The sequence below is a fragment of the Dermochelys coriacea genome, chromosome 19, assembly GCF_009764565.3.
Source record: "Dermochelys coriacea isolate rDerCor1 chromosome 19, rDerCor1.pri.v4, whole genome shotgun sequence".
NCBI lineage: Eukaryota > Metazoa > Chordata > Testudines > Dermochelyidae > Dermochelys > Dermochelys coriacea.
The window spans coordinates 19096704-19112976 of record NC_050086.2 but is presented as its reverse complement, the minus strand read 5'-3'; the positions used below and the strand labels follow the sequence as shown (position 1 = coordinate 19112976).

The window sequence follows — 16273 nt, the reverse complement described above, 5'->3', positions numbered from 1 at the left end:
ACCGACTCGCTCGGAGAGCGGCTGCTCCGGCGCTACAGCCTAGCTCGGCGGCCCCGGGAGGCCGGGACGGCACCGGCTGGAGGCCCCGGGCCGAGCCGAGGCTTGGCACCGCTGCGGGGCGCAGGCAGAGGCGCTTCCCCGCCCCGAGCCATGGGCCGCGCCCCCCCGCCGAGCCGGCCGGGGCGGGGGCGGGGCCGGGGGCGGGGCCTTCCGGCCTCCCCCGCAGCGAGCGGGAGGCGGGGCCCGGCCCGGCAGGGGCGGGGCCTGTTTGCCCACAAGTGACTCCGATCACGCGGCGGGGGCCGGCCCCGTCGGGTACGGTGTCCGGGTCACGTGGGGTCACCGGGTCACGTGGCGCGGGCGATGGCGGCTCCGGGGGAGCGCGGGGCGGGGGGCACCGCCGAGGAGGCGTTTCTCACCTTCTACAGCGAGGTACCTGCGCGCGGGCCGTCGTGGGCTCTGGGGCGGCCGCGCTGGGGCCTGGGGCGGCCCCTCGCCCGGGTTGCCGGGGCTCCGCCCGGCCGCGGCCCGCGGCCGCGGCCTCGCCCCCGCCGCTCGGACAAGCCGCCGCCGCGGCAGTTGGCAGCTGGCCCGCGCCCTGCACGGCCGCTGCGGAGCGCGAGCGGGGCTCGGCTGCGCCACCCCGGCGCCGGGCGCCCGTCGCAGCCCCGCGGGGCGCGTGGTTCCTGCCAGCCCCGCCCCCACCGGAGGCTGAGGGGCTCTTGCGGATCCGCCCCGGTCGTCGGGGGCCGGGCGCGGGCCTGGGCCTCTGGCTTCAGGCTCCTGCGTCCTGAGAAGCTTCAGGTCCGTTTTCAGGGCGAACGCGGAGTCTGCGGAGGGCGAGGCTGGCGTCCCTGAGGGAAGCTGCTTCTTGCCTCCTCCCGCTGACTTTTCCCACAGCTCGTTCGTGGAGCCAGACCCACAGGAGAGAAACACGGTGGCTAGAGGCGCCATGAGTATCGGCGGCAGCACATACCCGAGTACACGTTGATCTGCAGTGATTCCGCTAGTGAGGCCAAGCTGCAGCCCAAACGCACCGCTTGCTTTTTTCTGGCATAGGAAAAATGGTTCTTTTTAAAGTGGATTACATCCTTCTGCTACCTCCCCCCCAATAAAAGATGGTAACTAACAAGTTACCTGTGTCAGAGTAACGGGATACTGTATTAGTCATTTATTAGATTCCAGTGTATACTGGCTACTGTAACACAGTAGGAGATAAACCAGAAGAATGCGTGTTACAGGGCAGCAGAGGGAAGAGTGTAAATAATGAGGACAGATGAAGGATGCCGAGTCTCTGTTCGGAGCGCTCAAGGTGACCTAAAAGTTTTCAGACTTAACTAATGCTGCTGCTGAGAGGGGCCTTTCCCTTCCTTGTCAAGAGGGGGCTCATCTCACTACCCTGGTTGCAAAGGGAGGGGACCTTAATGTGTGATATTTTAGTTGTACATACAGTACACTGTATTTTGAGGATCACACTCAGTGGGAATTGTACACTTCAGACAGCTCCCCCTTTTCACTATACCTGCACTGAAAGTGGCTTTGTGTGTGAACGCCAAGCACTACACATTGCTGAGCCTGCTCCACCTCATCACTTGGCCTCTTAGACAATTTGCCATCCCACTCAGGTGAAGATGTTTTTCTTCTCCTTTCTCCCCCGTTAAGCTTTATCTTCACATAAACTTGCACCAGTTTAACATGAGCCTTGTCTACATATGACTGGTGTCCTTAGCCACTGTTTGCCAGAAGCTGGGAATGGGTAATGGGATGGATCACTTGATTACCTGTTCTGTTCATTCCCTCTGAAGCACCTGGCATTGACCATGGTCAGAAGACAGGATATTGGGCTAGATGGACCTTTATGACCCAGTATGGCCGTTCTTACATTGTGCTGGTTTAACTTAAATTGACTTTTAAACTGGTTCATTTGAACCAATGTATGTATGTGACAGGTTTCAGAGTAGCAGAAGTGAGCTGTAGCTCACGAAAGCTTATGCTCAAATAAATTCCTTAGTCTCTAAGGTGCCACAAGCATACAAAAAGAGAAGGAGTACGTGTGGACGCTCTTATTTCAGTTTAGCTTAATCCTGTGGAGAAGAAAAATATAGTAAGATGGACCAAAATTAGTCCACTCTTAAATAAATCTGCACGTGCGTTTGTGCTAGCTTAATTAAATCAGTTTAAAACCACACCTCTAGTTAAACCTGTGAAGGTTTGTGTGTAGATAAACTGCCCCTTAAGGTTTTATGTAGCTTAAAGAATGGTGAAGGCTGCAAGTAAGCAGCATTGTTAGGATGTCAGGAATCAGGTGGTACAGGGTTTAAGGCACAGCTGCTGAACAGGTTAGTGCAGGAAGAAGCAAAAGCAGTATCTGGACTGTTGTGGCTGCGAGGGGATAGAGAAGGTGAAGAGAGAGCATTGTTCTATAGCATTATGCAGTAAAAGAATAAAGTGAGCTCAGCAAATACCTGAGCAAGGAAAGGTCTCCACTGAACTGATGGCTGCAAACCTGAGTCTGGGTGGGATGTTGCGTAGGTTGCCTTTGAATGAAACCCTCTGTCATGGTGGCCATATGAGAATGCAGCTAATTATGTAGTGATCATTCAGTTAATCAAGTGTCCTCTCCAGGTGAAGCAGATCGAAAAGCGTGACTCTGTTTTAACGCCAAAAAACCAGATTGAGAGACTGACCCGACCTGGATCTTCCTATTTCAACCTGAATCCATTTGAAGTAAGTCTGAGCCCTCTCCTTCTCATTGACTCCTACTTAGATCCTTGTGTACCTACTGAATATTTAATTACCATTGAAAAATACATCTAGGCATAGTCCCACATAGCAAGGGTTCACCAGATGGATTGTGTCCTCATGCTTCCAGCTCAGCCAATAGGAGGCACAAGCTGTGCATGCACCTCCTGTTGGCAGGTTTCACTGGTATGCTGTGTCACTGACAGACTTGGCAGGTTTATGGCTGGCATCTTTTGGGTGAGGGTGTAACACGACTGTCTCACCAGCTTCTGGTCTTATCAGACTCTCGACTCCATTGGTATTTACTGCTTGTGCATATTAGTTTGGACAGTTGAAGCAAAGCTTTAGAACAGATTGCTCCATGGAATAAAGTTTTATGTAATTTGCAGGGCAGTAAGTAAATTCAAGTCAGTTACCTATGGCACTTTAGAGGATCAACAAGGTGTGTGAAATTGGGGTGTGCCCCCTTGCTCTCAGTGCATCGTGCATTCATGCTGTAACAAAGCCTTGAAGCTGTACTGTACATAAACATTAGCCTGAGCTGGCTCTTCTGAGCATGCCTTTGTGCAGGATCTCCTGTTCCTGTCTCTAGCCTGAGAAACTCTCAGCCTTTTATGTTCCTGAGTTTGCGCTAAAGAGAGGTCCAATTGCTCTGTCTGCCAGGGTGGATCTGCAGAATAGTTCTACACAGAATCCTGACACTTGGTTAGAAAGTGGACACTTTTTTTCTGAAAACCCTGTGAAATCCAATAGCTGTACAGGGGTTTTCTCCCTGGAATTAAAGTTAATTTCCAATATATTTAATTAACACAATCATCTACAGTGCCTATAGACTCAAGAGTTGAGCTCGCACAGAAGTTCATTCCCCAGATCTTTCATTCAGCAGACCAGTTCATAAGAGAGATTTCCTAAATTCAAATGCACCCTAATGGGCACTTCCTTGGACAAACTTCCAAACTCTGGACTGCTAGGTTGTCGCTCAAGAACCAGGCAGTGAAACTCACCAGTCTGTTTTCATTTCAAGATGAGAAAAATGCGTAAATTAAACAAACTGTGTAAATGGTAGAGAGTGGCATAGATATTTGATCAGATCAAAAGTGATTTTAGTAATTTTGGGGAGGAAACAGGTTGTTAAAATTACTTAACCTGCCAGTATCTCACTGAATACTACCAGCTCCGATTTTCTATTCCAGACAAGTTGAGCTGTACTGCAGGGCTGAAACTGGAGTTAGCAGCTAAAGGTGGCTTCCTGGCACCTTTGCATCACTGAGATACTGGAACAGCAACATGCTCCAGCCACGCCCCCTCTGACTGACTTTTTGTCCCTGTATGCCAGTGAAACAGGTGTTACAGGGCTGGGCCGCAGGGAACCTGACAGTTGGTGCCTGTCATGAAACACTCTCTGCTGTGGGTACTTTTAGGTACTACAGATGGATCCTGACGTCACAGATGAAGAAATAAAGAAGAGGTTCCGGCAGGTATGTGGCCATTTTGTTGGTCTAGCTGTGGTAGTGCCGAATGCCTCTGGAGGGACCTTGACAACTTGAATAAAGCTGGGTCAACTGTGTGTGAGCGTAAGGAGAATGCCCATTAGGAACTAGCCCTTGCACTTTTTTGGAGTAGCTCTTGCTATCTGTAGTGGCCGAGGTGTGAAGGCTGCAAGTTGCTGGGGAAATACTTTGTTACAGAGCAGTGTGTGGCCTGGTCTGGGAAGAAACTGGTCTTGGTTTGACCAAGAGAGTGTTGAAGTGCCCAGTGTATATTTATGTTGGCAAAGTCCATGACCTTGCCCCTCCTGATGGATTGTATGTGTAGCTAAGGGCTCCAGTGAGCACTTGACTTCCCAGTATTGTGGGAGAACAGGATATAGTGAAGGGGATTCTACTCCAACTGTTGTATTGCATCTCCCCCAAGTACCCCTGTGGCCTGAGGAAATGAGTGTGGGGCTGGGAGTCAGGAGGCCCTGAGTTATTTCTCAATGTCTGTGACTTACTGGCCTTAATTCTCTGCACTTTGCATCCCTTGCATAGAGAGGGTGTTCAGGCCTCTCAGCTGAAATAGCCTGTGCCCTAGAAATAACCTCACTGAGGAGCAGGGCATATCTGTGTGCAGCAGAGTTTTGAGCTAGGCCCGCTGGACAGGGGCCTCTGGAGCAGCGGGACTTAAGGAAGGGTGTTTGTTCTACACTGTGATCAGCACAAGCTAAGGACTGAGCGTTCTGTCAGAAGTACTTTTATTGAGCCCTTGTGGATCTGCAGAATCATGATGCCCACCTCAAATTTAGCCCTAAAGCTGCCACTGGTTAGAATGTCCCCTTCAGATCTTTACTGATACTACACTGAGTGGTGGAAGCTCCGGTGAGTCAATTTTCTCTTCACTAGGAGAGAATCCTGTGCTATATAAGCAGTGTGATGCCTTTTTAGCTGTTGCTTTTCTCCTGTCAGATGTTGTTTGTTTACCTCAGAAAGGGTCCTTTTTTTTTTTTGCATGGAGGCATCTATGAAATATCCATTTTCTGTAAAAACGATTACAATCTTGCAATACTTCTTCATTCTTTGTAGTTATCCATATTGGTACATCCTGACAAAAATCAAGATGATGCTGAAAGAGCCCAGAAGGCCTTTGAAGGTAATACCCCTGACAATGTCACATATAGTGCTATTGTACTGGTATTTCTCCTTAGCTGGTTTTGATGCTTTAGTTTAGTTTAGTTAGATCAGGAGAGAGCTTGTTCTCTTCCCTGGGTGGTGAGGGGCTGCAAACTGGGCCTTGAGTGCAGATGTATTTGGAGAGAGAAAGAGAGAAATACAGCTATTCAGTATGATTACTTTCTCTTACAGTTGCAGAATTCCTCTAGGTGGCAGCAGTTGCTTTATTACAGTCTGATAATACAGTGGATTTCAAACTTTTTTTTCTGGCGACCCAGTTGAAGAAAATTGTTAATGCCCGCGACCCAACGGGGCTGGGGTAGAAGGGTTTGGGGTGTGGAAGGGACCTCAGGGCTGGGGCAGGGGATTGGGAGCCCAGTGGCCCCCCCGCCTAGGAGCCCGACCTGCTGCTGGCCGCTTCCAGGGCGCAGCGCGGTGTCAGAACAGGTAGGAACTAGCTTGCCTTAGCTGGCCAGCACTGCTGATGGGACTTTTAATGGCCCAGTCGGTGGTGCTGACCAGAGCCTCTGCAACTCAGTACTGGGTCGCGACCCGCAGTTTGAAAACCACTGTGATAATAGACAAATTGAAGCTCAAGTGGCTTATAGATCCAGTGGGACTTCTCTAACTGGAGTAGAAAAACGTGTGGACTGTGTGTTGTGTGGGTTTTAGCCACACTGCACTAAAGCTAGGAGGAGTCATGCAGCATAAAACTAACTGCCTAATGCTCTAAAACCCGACCACTTACTGGGACTGACAATTTCAAGCTTAATGAATCCTAAATGTGGCCCAAGGAAGGTCTTTGCCATTGAAATCTGTATTGATATTTCTTCTAGCTAGTCAAGTTGTGACTGACTTAGGAGATCCCTGGAAACAGTCTACAAAAGTCACGTAGTAGCTTAGACTAGTAGTGTTTTGTGAATGTGTTTTTTATCAAATGGAAAAAAAAGTCCCATTCAAATACATCATGTAATGGCAGACAACTAAAAAGTGACAAGTTTTTAAAGTGCTTGTATACAAATACTAGAAGTCTAAATAATAAGACGGGTGAACTAGAGTCCCTCATATTAAATGAGGATATTGATATAATAGGCATCACAGAAACTTGGTGGAATGAGGATAATCAATGGGACACAGTAATACAAGGGTACAGAATATATCGGAAGGACAGAACAGGTCATGCTGGTGTGGGAGTGGCGCTATATGTGAGAGCGCAGAATCAAATGAAGTAAAAATCTTAAATGAACCAAACTGTACCATAGAATCTCAATGGATAGTAATTCTGTGCTCTAATAATAAGAATAGAGAAGTAGGGATATATTACTGACCAGGATGGTGATAGTGACTTTGAAATGCTCAGGGAGATTAGAGAGGCTATTAAAATAAAAAACTCAATAATAATGGGGATTTCAGCTATCCCCATATTGACTGGGTACATGTCACCTCAGGACGGGACGCAGAGATGAAGTTTTTTGACACCTTAAATGACTTCTTCTTGGAGCAGTTAGTCCTGGAACCCACAAGGGGAGAGGCAATTCTTGATTTAGTCCTAAGTGGAACACAGGATCTGGTCTAGGAAGTGAATATAGCTGGACCGCTTGGTAATCATGACCTTAATATAATTAAACTTAACATCCCTGTGTCAGGGAAAACGCCACAACAGCCCAATGCTGTAGCATTTAATTTTAGAAAGGGAGACTGCACAAAAATAAGAAAGTTAATGAAACAGAAATTAAAAGGTACAGTGCAAAAAGTGAAATCCCTGCAAGCTGCATGGAAACTTTTTAAAGACACCATGATAGAGGGTCAACTTAAATGTATACCCCAAATTAAAAAACATAGTAAGAGAACCAAAAAAGTGTCACTGTGGCTAAACAACAAGGTAAAAGAAGCAGTTAGAGGCAAAAAGGCAACCTTTAAAAAGTGGAATTTAAATCCTAGTGAGGAAGATAGAAAGGAGCATAAACTCAGGCAAATGAAGTGTAAAAATATAATTAGGAAAGCCAAAAAGGAATGTGAAGAACAGCTAGTCACAGACCTAAAAAGTAATAGCAATTTTTTTTTTAAGTACGTCAGAAGTAGGAAGCCTGCTAAACAACCAGTGGGGCCACTGGACGATCAAGAGGCTAAAGGAGCACTCAAGGATGATAAGGCCATTGTGGAGAAACTAAATGAAGTCTTTGCATCTGTCTTCATGGCTGAGGATGTGAGGGAGATTTCCAAACCTGAGCCACTCTTTTTTTAGGTGACAAAGCTGAGGAACTGTCCCAGACTGAGGTGTCCTTAGAGGAGGTTATGGAACAAATTGATAAACTAAACAGTAATAAGTCACCGGGACCGGATGGTATTCACCCAAGAGTTCTGAAGGAACTCAAATGTGAAGTTGCAGAATTACTAACTGTAGTCTGTAACCTGTCATTTAAATCAGCTTCTGTACCAAATGACTGGAGGATAGCCAATGTGACCCCAATTTTTAAAAAAGGCTCCAGAGGTGATCCCGGCAATTAAACGCTGGTAAGCCTGACTTCAGTATCAGGAAACTGGTTGAAACTATAATAAAGAACAAAATTGTCAGACACGTAGATGAACATAATGTGTTGGGGAAGAGTCAACATGTCTTTTGTAAACGGAAATCATGACTCACCAATCTACTGGAATTCTTTGGGGGGTTCAACGAGCATGTGAACAAGGAGGATCCAGTGGATATAGTGTACTTAGATTTTCAGAAAGCTTTTGACAAGGTCCCTCACCAAAGGCTCTTAAGCAAAGTAAGCAGTCATGGGATAAGAGGAAAGGTCCTCTCCTGGATTGGTAACTTGTTAAAAGATAGAAAACAAAGGGTAGGGAATAAATGGTCAGTTTTCAGAATGGAGAGAGGTAAATAGTGGTGTCCCCCAGGGATCTGTACTGGGACCAGTCCTAGTCAACATATTCATAAATGATCTGGAAAAAGGGGTAAACGGTGAGATGGCAAAATTTGCAGATGATACAAAACTACTCAAGACAGTGAAGTCCCTGGCAGACTGCGCAGAGCTACAAAGGGATCTCTCAAAACTGGGTGACTGGGCAACAAAATGGCAGATGACATTCAAGGTTGATAAATGCAAAGTATTGCACATAGGAAAACATAATCCCAACTATACAGATAAAATGTTATTACCACTCAAAGTGATCTTGGAGTCATTGTTGATAGTTCTCTGAAAATATCCACTCAATGTGCAGAAGCAGTCAAAAAGTGAACAGAATGTTTGGAATCACCAAGCAAGAGATAGATAAGACAGAAAATATCATATTGCCTCTATATAAATCCATCGTACACGCCCACATCTTGAAGACTGTGTGCAGATATGGTCGCTCCATCTCAAAAAAGATATATTGGAATTGGAAAAGGTTCAGAAAAGGGCAACAAAATGATAAGGGGTGTGGAATAGCTGCCATATGAGGAGAGATTAATAAGACTTGGACTTTTCAGCTTGGCAAAGAGGTGACGAAGGAGGGATATGATTGAGATCTATAAAATCATGACTGGTGTGGAGAAAGTGAATAAGGAAGTGTTATTTACTCCTTCTCAAACACAAGAACTAGGGGTCACCAAATGAATTAATAGGCAGCAGGTTTAAAACAAACAAAAGGAAGTATTTCTTCACACAATGCACAGTCAACCTGTGGAACTCTTTGCCAGAGGACGTTGTGAAGACCAAGACTATAACAGAGTTAAAACAACAACAACAAAAAACAACTAGATAAGTTCATGGAGGATAGGTCCATCAATGGCTATTAGCCAGGATGGACAGGGATGGTGTCCCTAGCCAGTTTGCCAGAAGATGGGAATGGGTGACAGGGGATGGATCACTTGATGATTGCCTGTTCTGATCATTCCCTCTGGGGCACCTGGCATTGGCCACTGTTGGAAGACAGGATACTCAGCTAGATGGACCTTTGGTCTGACCCACTCTGGCCACTCTTATGTTCTTATGTTCTTGTTAGCTGTGGACAAAGCATACAAGTTGCTGCTCGACCAGGAGCAAAAGAAGAGAGCCTTGGATGTGATACAGGCAGGGAAAGAATATGTGGAACATACTGTAAGTACTCCATGTGTGACAGCCCTTGGTGTTTAGAGAATTGTTGTCATTTAGTTGTACAGCACAATGTATGCTAAAGGCAGAATAGGGTGAGCTGTCCAAAACCCAGAACAGATCTGTGCCCCAAGGAGCTACTGTCCAGGTGCATGAACAAGAATGAACTTTAGTTAAACACCAGTAACTGGGCTCAATGCAGGGGTAACTGGGTGAAATGTAATGGCCTGCGATATACTCGAGGTCAGACTAGATGGTTTAATGTTCCCATTTGGCCTTAAACTCTAAGAATGAATGATACTGAACAAACACAGGAAGGCAGAAGGTGGTTAGAACTGGGTGTGTAGTGGGGCAGGTGGGTTTTGGGAAGAAGTCCTGTAAAGTGAGGGAGGGAGCTGAAAGGTAGGATTAGTCATACACGCTAAACTTGAGAAACAGGCTGATAAGGGGAAACTCGGGGGCTTTCTAAACCAAGAAACTCTCATCTGTTCTGCTAGCGATTGTGGCAAACTTCCCAGTAGACTGAAACAAAGTGTGTGTGTGTATCTATATGTATATCTAGAGCCACACACTTGGATATAATGTAAAACACCAATCCAGGTTAAGTTTTCTCTGCAAAACACCTAGTTCCATGGGTGTGTCGGGGTTGCAGAATTAGCTGGACACCACTAACCAACACCAATAAAATGCTCTTTCTGTTCTGATGTTTGATGTTCTTTAGGTGAAAGAAAAAAAGAAGTCGTTAAAGAAGGAAGGAAAGCCAACCAACGTAGAGGAGGATGATCCGGAATTAGTAAGTTGCATGAAAGCAGATATTTTTGGGACTGTTTAAAGGGGCTGAAAGTCAAAGAGGAATCTGTTCTTGGCCCTATGTAGTTTTGAGTGATCCTTTCCGAATCGTCCCATGCCAGTTTCTGGTAGTTGGAGGTTTAGGGACACTTGGAGCAGGGGTTGCATCTGTGACCATCTTGGCTAGTAGCCATTGATGGACCTATCCTCCACGAACTTATCTAATTCTTTTTTTAACCCAGTTATACTTTGGCCTTCACAACATCCCATGGCAACTGTGCATTGTGTGAAGGAGTATTTCATTTTGTTAGTTTTAAACCTGTTGGTTTTTAGTTTTATCAGGTGACCCTAGTTCTTGTGTTATGTGAAGGGATAAGTAACCCATCCCCATTCACTTTCTCCTTACCATTCATGATTTTGAAGACCTCTGTCATATCAGCCCTTAGTTGTCTCTTTTCTAAGCTGAACAGTCGCTGGCTCTTTAATCTCTCTTTGTATGGAAGCTGTTCTTCTAATCATTTTTGTCTCTATACCTTTTCCAATTCTAATATCTCTTCTTTGAGATGGGGCAACAAGACTGCCATTCAGTATTCAAGGTGTGGACATACCATGTATTTATATAGTGGTGTTATGATGTTTTTTGTCTTATATGGACAACATACCCCCATAGCTCAATGTCTGTACTTTGACCCATTAAACTTTTACCCGCAATCGGGGAGATTGCAGGTTATGTATTCCTTACGCCACCTGCTCCTAAACCGAATTTCGCACCCCTTGATAATCTGTACCTTATTCCCTGATAACCAGAAACTTCTACGCCTAAGCTCTGTACAGTTTTCTTTTTACTTCAACATTATCTTAATAAAATTATTAAATCTGTTCTATCTCTGTCCTAATGGTTCCTAACATTGTTCACTTTTTTGACTGCCTCTGCACAATGACTCCAGGCTAGAGGTCAACTAGGTGATCGCAGTGGTTCCTTCTGACTTTGGAATCTGAGACTATTATTTTATTTCTACAATGATACAGAAAAACTTGTCTGTGACTTGGAAGAGTGTACAGCATTATAGAGAGACTGATTAGAGAGTATGCTATATAACCATGATGGCTCTTGCTGGGCATGTAAGCTCCTCTCTAAAAGGAATGCAATTAATTGTGTAGGTTTAGTATCTTTATCTCCAGTATTAATACCCTGTTAGAGGTCTGAATGCTTCACTCATTTAGGCCTTTATTGTTTGGCCAATATCTCATTTCACTGTATTTCTAGTACTGAGTAGCTCTTTGTCACTGTACTTTGTGCACTAGAATAGTGGCATCCTTGATGTCAGCAGAAATATGTAAAGCTTGTGGGGGGGGGTCTCGGAGTGGTCCTTGCTAACACTATGGGCTAGAATAAATTTTTGTTTTGGATAGCCTCTTCCAAACCAAATGTGTTCTTAACTGCTATATGCCAGTAATACTCAGACCTCGGTGGTTCAGGAGCCAAATTAGTGATCAGCATTACCCAAAAGAGTCACACTAGTATGAATGACGGGGAAATATTTAGTTTATATACACACATAGTATTCTCTCAGCAAATAAGTTAATAGCTTAGTGGAAGTTGATACCTTAATTGGTTAATAACATAGTAGAAGCATCTTGATTGGTTAATAACTCAGATTGGTTAATTATTGAATCACACAGTGTTTTAATATGTGCTGCAAAGAGCCACAGGAGACAGGTCAAAGAGCCACTTGCAGCTCGAGAGCCAGGCTGAGTATCACTGCTGTAAACAATGGCATTACATGATAGCAAAAAATACTTGATGTAAGTTCCTTCTTCATCACTAGATTTTTACAAAGTGAAAGTCAGAGGTATTCATGGCTCTAACAGGGCTTTGGGGGATGCTCAATCAGTGAGCTCACAAAGAAGTCTGTTTCAATAGGTATTTGGAAACTAAAGGATGTTCTACTAGTTTGTTTTTTGTTCTTGCAAAGGGACTTTCTGTTGACAGCTAATAAAGAGCCCTTAGTGAAGTGCCACTGTTTCCTTTCCATTGGTTTCTAGAAGTTCCTTGCTATGTATGTATGAATGTGAATGTTATTAAAGTTTTTTATTTAAACCCAGGTTTCCCATTTTTCAGCATGTTTTGTTTTTTTTAGTGTAGAATGATTTTGCAGTGAAGCCCATAATACCTGAGTAGTGACCTCATGTTCTTTCCATAGCAGCAGTCAAGGCTACATTGCAGGACTCAACAGAAGGGTAGCAGGGCTTGTGAGTGAGAGCTTTGATTCTGACTCTGCTTTAGTAATAGCAAGTGGGGAAAAAAGATCATGTCAGGCTAACAAAGAGCTCTTTTCTGATGCAGGCCATAATGTGAGATGACTCTTCCCTGTCCCCATTAGGTTGGGTTGCTAGTAAGGTTGGCCGCCTTGTAAATAAGAGAGCATTACAATTTTTTGAGCATTAAAATTCTATCCTGTGGGCTTCCAAAAGGTACATGATTCTGACCTTGTGTGATACTTGACTTTCTTGCTGTAGGAGGAAGTGCTGGGTAGGGATGTTGAGCAGAGTGGCTTTGTGGGGCAATACCCAGTCCCTGCATGCTTTCCCCTTTCTTTCCCACCAACGATGGAACTGAAGTGGGGTCCACTTCTTCACTCCAGCCAAGCTTACCCAATAGGCTGTGTGACCAGAGTGTTTCTGTGCAGCATTATCCCATTCCTTTGGCTCTGTAGGTGCTGGCAACAGGGATCCTGATGTAAAGAGTAATTGTCCCCCTAGCAAGGGAAGGCTGGAGTGGCCTGCTGACCTGTCAGCTCCTGTGGAAGTCAATGGAAATGTGTTAACTTGGATGCCAAGAGTTGAGCTTTTGTGCCACACCACATTGATTAATGCCTCTTAACTATGGGTCTCATATGGAGCTTCTTATTTGTCCCTAATAACCCCTGGATGCTAGACTGTAGAACTGAAGGGCTAATGTAAAACAGAGGCTTACGTAACCACATTACGATGCATTATGTTGTTGAAGTAAAGTTCTGTTGCTTACAGTTCAAACAGGCTGTGTACAAACAGACGATGAAGCTCTTTGCTGAACTGGAAATTAAAAGGAAAGAGAGAGAAGCTAAAGAGATGCATGAAAGGTATGAGCAACACTGGAGTTCCATCTGTGTGAATGAGGATCTTTTTTCAAGTTTACTGAGAAGAAATAATGTGTCATGACTGCAGAATTCTGTGTGTGTAAATTTATGGTGTGGAGACTTGGTTCGTAAAGACAATGTTATTTTAAACTGAGGATGCTGGCATTTCCCAGAGGAACAATTAAATAAATTGGCGCATATGTTTGTATGCAAGTAGTGTGCAAAGGGCTAAATTTCTAATGTTAACTATGTGTCTGAAATCTTTTGGGTGTTATGTGGTGTCATTTGGTGACATCCATGTCCTGGTGGCTCACCAGTCAGTGTTTTATATGGTCTAGTATATATATGTTCTGCCCTTTTCATCTGTATGGTTTGCAAGTAGGTCTTGTATCAATAATGCTACCTTCAGTTGCACTTTTCTTCTACTAGATGTTTAGAAGTGAGTATTTCATCCATCTGTTCTGATAAAAAGTTAGTCTCCCCTTTGCAGTCAGAGCAGATGTCTCAGATGCCTCTGTGGTGAGGGGTTTTGTGTGTCTTTTTAATGTAGATGCTGGTTGGTCCATAACTATTGCTTTATGGCCTCTTGTACAGGAAGCGACAGAGAGAGGAGGAAATCGAGGCTCAAGAGAAAGCCAAGCGAGAACGAGAATGGCAGAAGAACTTTGAGGTAATCTGCAGCAGAACCAGTTGCCACCTGCATTTAGGGAGTCATATCTGCTCTTGGGTAGGCTGCAGAGCATGTACATGAAGAACAAGGAAGGTCATCTCATCTGTTGAAGGCACTCCAAGTAGGCACATTTTAGTGAAGGATCCTACAGGAACTTGTTTGCTGCCTTATTGATGGGCAGGAACCACACCCTTGCATGTTCCATGAGTACTGAAGGGTGTCTCACAGCCAAGGGAAAGGATGTGATCCCTGCTCCTTCTGAGAGTAGGTGTCTGGTGAATTGCAGTCCAGCGTCTTTCACCTCCAGGTCACCGACTGATACCTACCCCAAGTCAGGAGATTGGGTTGCCTCTGAGCCCAGGTCATTGGTGACCAAAAAGAGTTAACCTCTGATGGCTGTTCAACAACCAGTGTGGAATTAGAATTAGTCAGCGGATCCCAGGCTAGTTTCAGGTGATTAGGTGTTCACATCACAAAAATTGCCATCTCAATTTGCTGAGATTGACAGAAGCGCAGAGTATCAAAGACCAAATGGGGGCAGAGGTGGAGCTCCCCTCTGGGTGTGCTAATGTATGGAACTGGAGTGATTGACACAATCCCACACCTCCCTCTAGCTGGGAGAGAAGATTTAGAGATGGAAGAGCATGTGAATTCTTGGTCAGAGCATGTGTGTGTGATTGGAGTGGAGACCCTTGCTGAGGTTGTTTCAGGTTTCTAGGAGAGATTCTCCTTTGAGTTCTCAGTGCTCCAAGACAAATCTTTTTGCTTCAAATGAGCATCGGACCTGGAAAGTGACCCTGAAAATGGCACCTTAAAGTTCCATGTTTCTCTGAATCCACTTCAGATCCACTGAGTTCACAAATAAAAAGCTCTTCCTGGCAGCCAGTGATATATGCTCCTGCTGGTCACTTGAGGCTCTTTCTGGCATGTGCGTTAACACCAGCAACAAAGCTCTGGCAATCGGAATGTAGTGAACCATTCTGGCCTGAGAGCCAGAGGGGAATCCAGCTTCCCTCCCAGAGCTGTGAGGCTCTGCAGGGTAATTTAACCTCATTTTGTGTTACTGAAGCCAGTATCTCTGACAGCTTCACATAGGGAGCAGGTCTATAGAGTAGGAAGAACTGCGTTTATTCAATTGCGTTCCGGACAATAACTGCACTTTAGATGTAAACTGGACCCAGGTTTGTATTTTAGAATGGATTCACTCCTGCTGCATCTCCATTTGACTCGTTAGTGTTTGTTTGTGTATGTCTTGCTTTCCTCTCTGCTGCCTCATGGTTCTTCCTCCTCCTTTGTCCTGCTCAGGAGAGTCGGGATGGCCGTGTGGACAGCTGGAGAAACTTCCAGGCAAATACAAAAGGGAAGAAAGAAAAGAAAAACAGGACCTTCCTGAGACCCCCCAAAGTAAAAATGGAGCAGCGCGAATGAGTCCAGCAGCAGCTATGCACGAACAAGTCTCCTCAGCCCCTCCCTGCTTTTAAGGACTTATTGGCCTCTAGAATAATACTTGCTTTTTAGTAGATTGCTTGGTTCCCATACAATTGAATATTGGTCAAAGTATTTTTTGTACTCTGTACATTTGAATTAGGATCTTGGTATAAAATCAGTCATGAACCAGCTGCTCGTAGAATAACTGGCTTAGGAGGGTCCCGCTGTTGTTGCTGTCCTATTTGTTTGCAGCCCTGTAATTTAATGTTTTGTACTTCAGAGATCGTGTTGTTCCACCACCTTCATGTATAGTTTTGTGAGAGTCAAATTAAACAAGATGCTTGAAATGGTGCCCGGCACCTTCCCGGGCCTCGTCCTTCTCAGCAAGTCAAACTTCGGAAAGATCTCTACCAGCCAGGGGTCATTTGCCAGCCGGACACGGGTGGGGGGCTTGAGCCTGACTTGGAGTTGTGCAGTTAAGTCTTCTGCAGTTCCCCACCAAAGTGCATGGTGCTGAAAGCCACCCCCTGTGTCTGATTCCTAAACTGCAATCTCTTGGCTCTCCAGTTCAGAGCTCTGGGAATCTGACTTGCTAGTCACCTTCTGTAAAGAAAAAACTTTCTGTTCTGTATGTAAAATAAATTTTTACCCAGGTTATTTGATTCTTGCTCAGAATTATTCCAAAGATGCAAATTTGAGCTGTTGAGGGAGAACATCAGCTTCTGATACTTGGCACTTCTTTGCTTGGTGTGAATGCTTCCTCAGGCCAGCTCCTGCTCCAGCACCTGCTTGCAAACTCAT

At 45.1% G+C, this 16273-nt stretch overlaps 1 protein-coding gene across 2 annotated transcripts; it reads left to right on the top strand.

Annotated features, from left to right (window-relative positions):
• Nucleotides 1–252: 252 nt before the first annotated feature.
• On the top strand, nt 253–16129 carry DNAJC8 (DnaJ heat shock protein family (Hsp40) member C8). Of its 2 annotated transcripts, none has more exons than XM_038377840.2 (9): nt 253–432; nt 2626–2727; nt 4164–4220; nt 5304–5370; nt 9378–9472; nt 10188–10259; nt 13286–13377; nt 13969–14044; nt 15350–16129. In XM_038377840.2, exons 1-9 carry the CDS (start codon nt 364–366, stop codon nt 15470–15472), a joined length of 753 nt encoding a protein of 250 aa, XP_038233768.1. In that variant the 5' UTR covers nt 253–363; the 3' UTR covers nt 15473–16129. The 2 variants fall into 2 exon arrangements, with proteins under 2 accessions (XP_038233768.1, XP_043362169.1); XM_043506234.1 differs by lacking the exon at nt 253–432 and adding an exon at nt 1169–1312.
• The last annotated feature ends 144 nt before the right edge of the window (nt 16130–16273 follow it).

Coding starts and splice junctions, on each gene's coding strand:
- DNAJC8 (XM_038377840.2), top strand. CDS start 364: ATGGCGGCTCCGGGGGAGCGCGGGGCGGGGGGCACCGCCGAGGAGGCG. Junction 10,260..13,285: donor AGGAGGATGATCCGGAATTA/GTAAGTTGCATG, acceptor TGTTGCTTACAG/TTCAAACAGGCTGTGTACAA. Junction 14,045..15,349: donor AATGGCAGAAGAACTTTGAG/GTAATCTGCAGC, acceptor TGTCCTGCTCAG/GAGAGTCGGGATGGCCGTGT.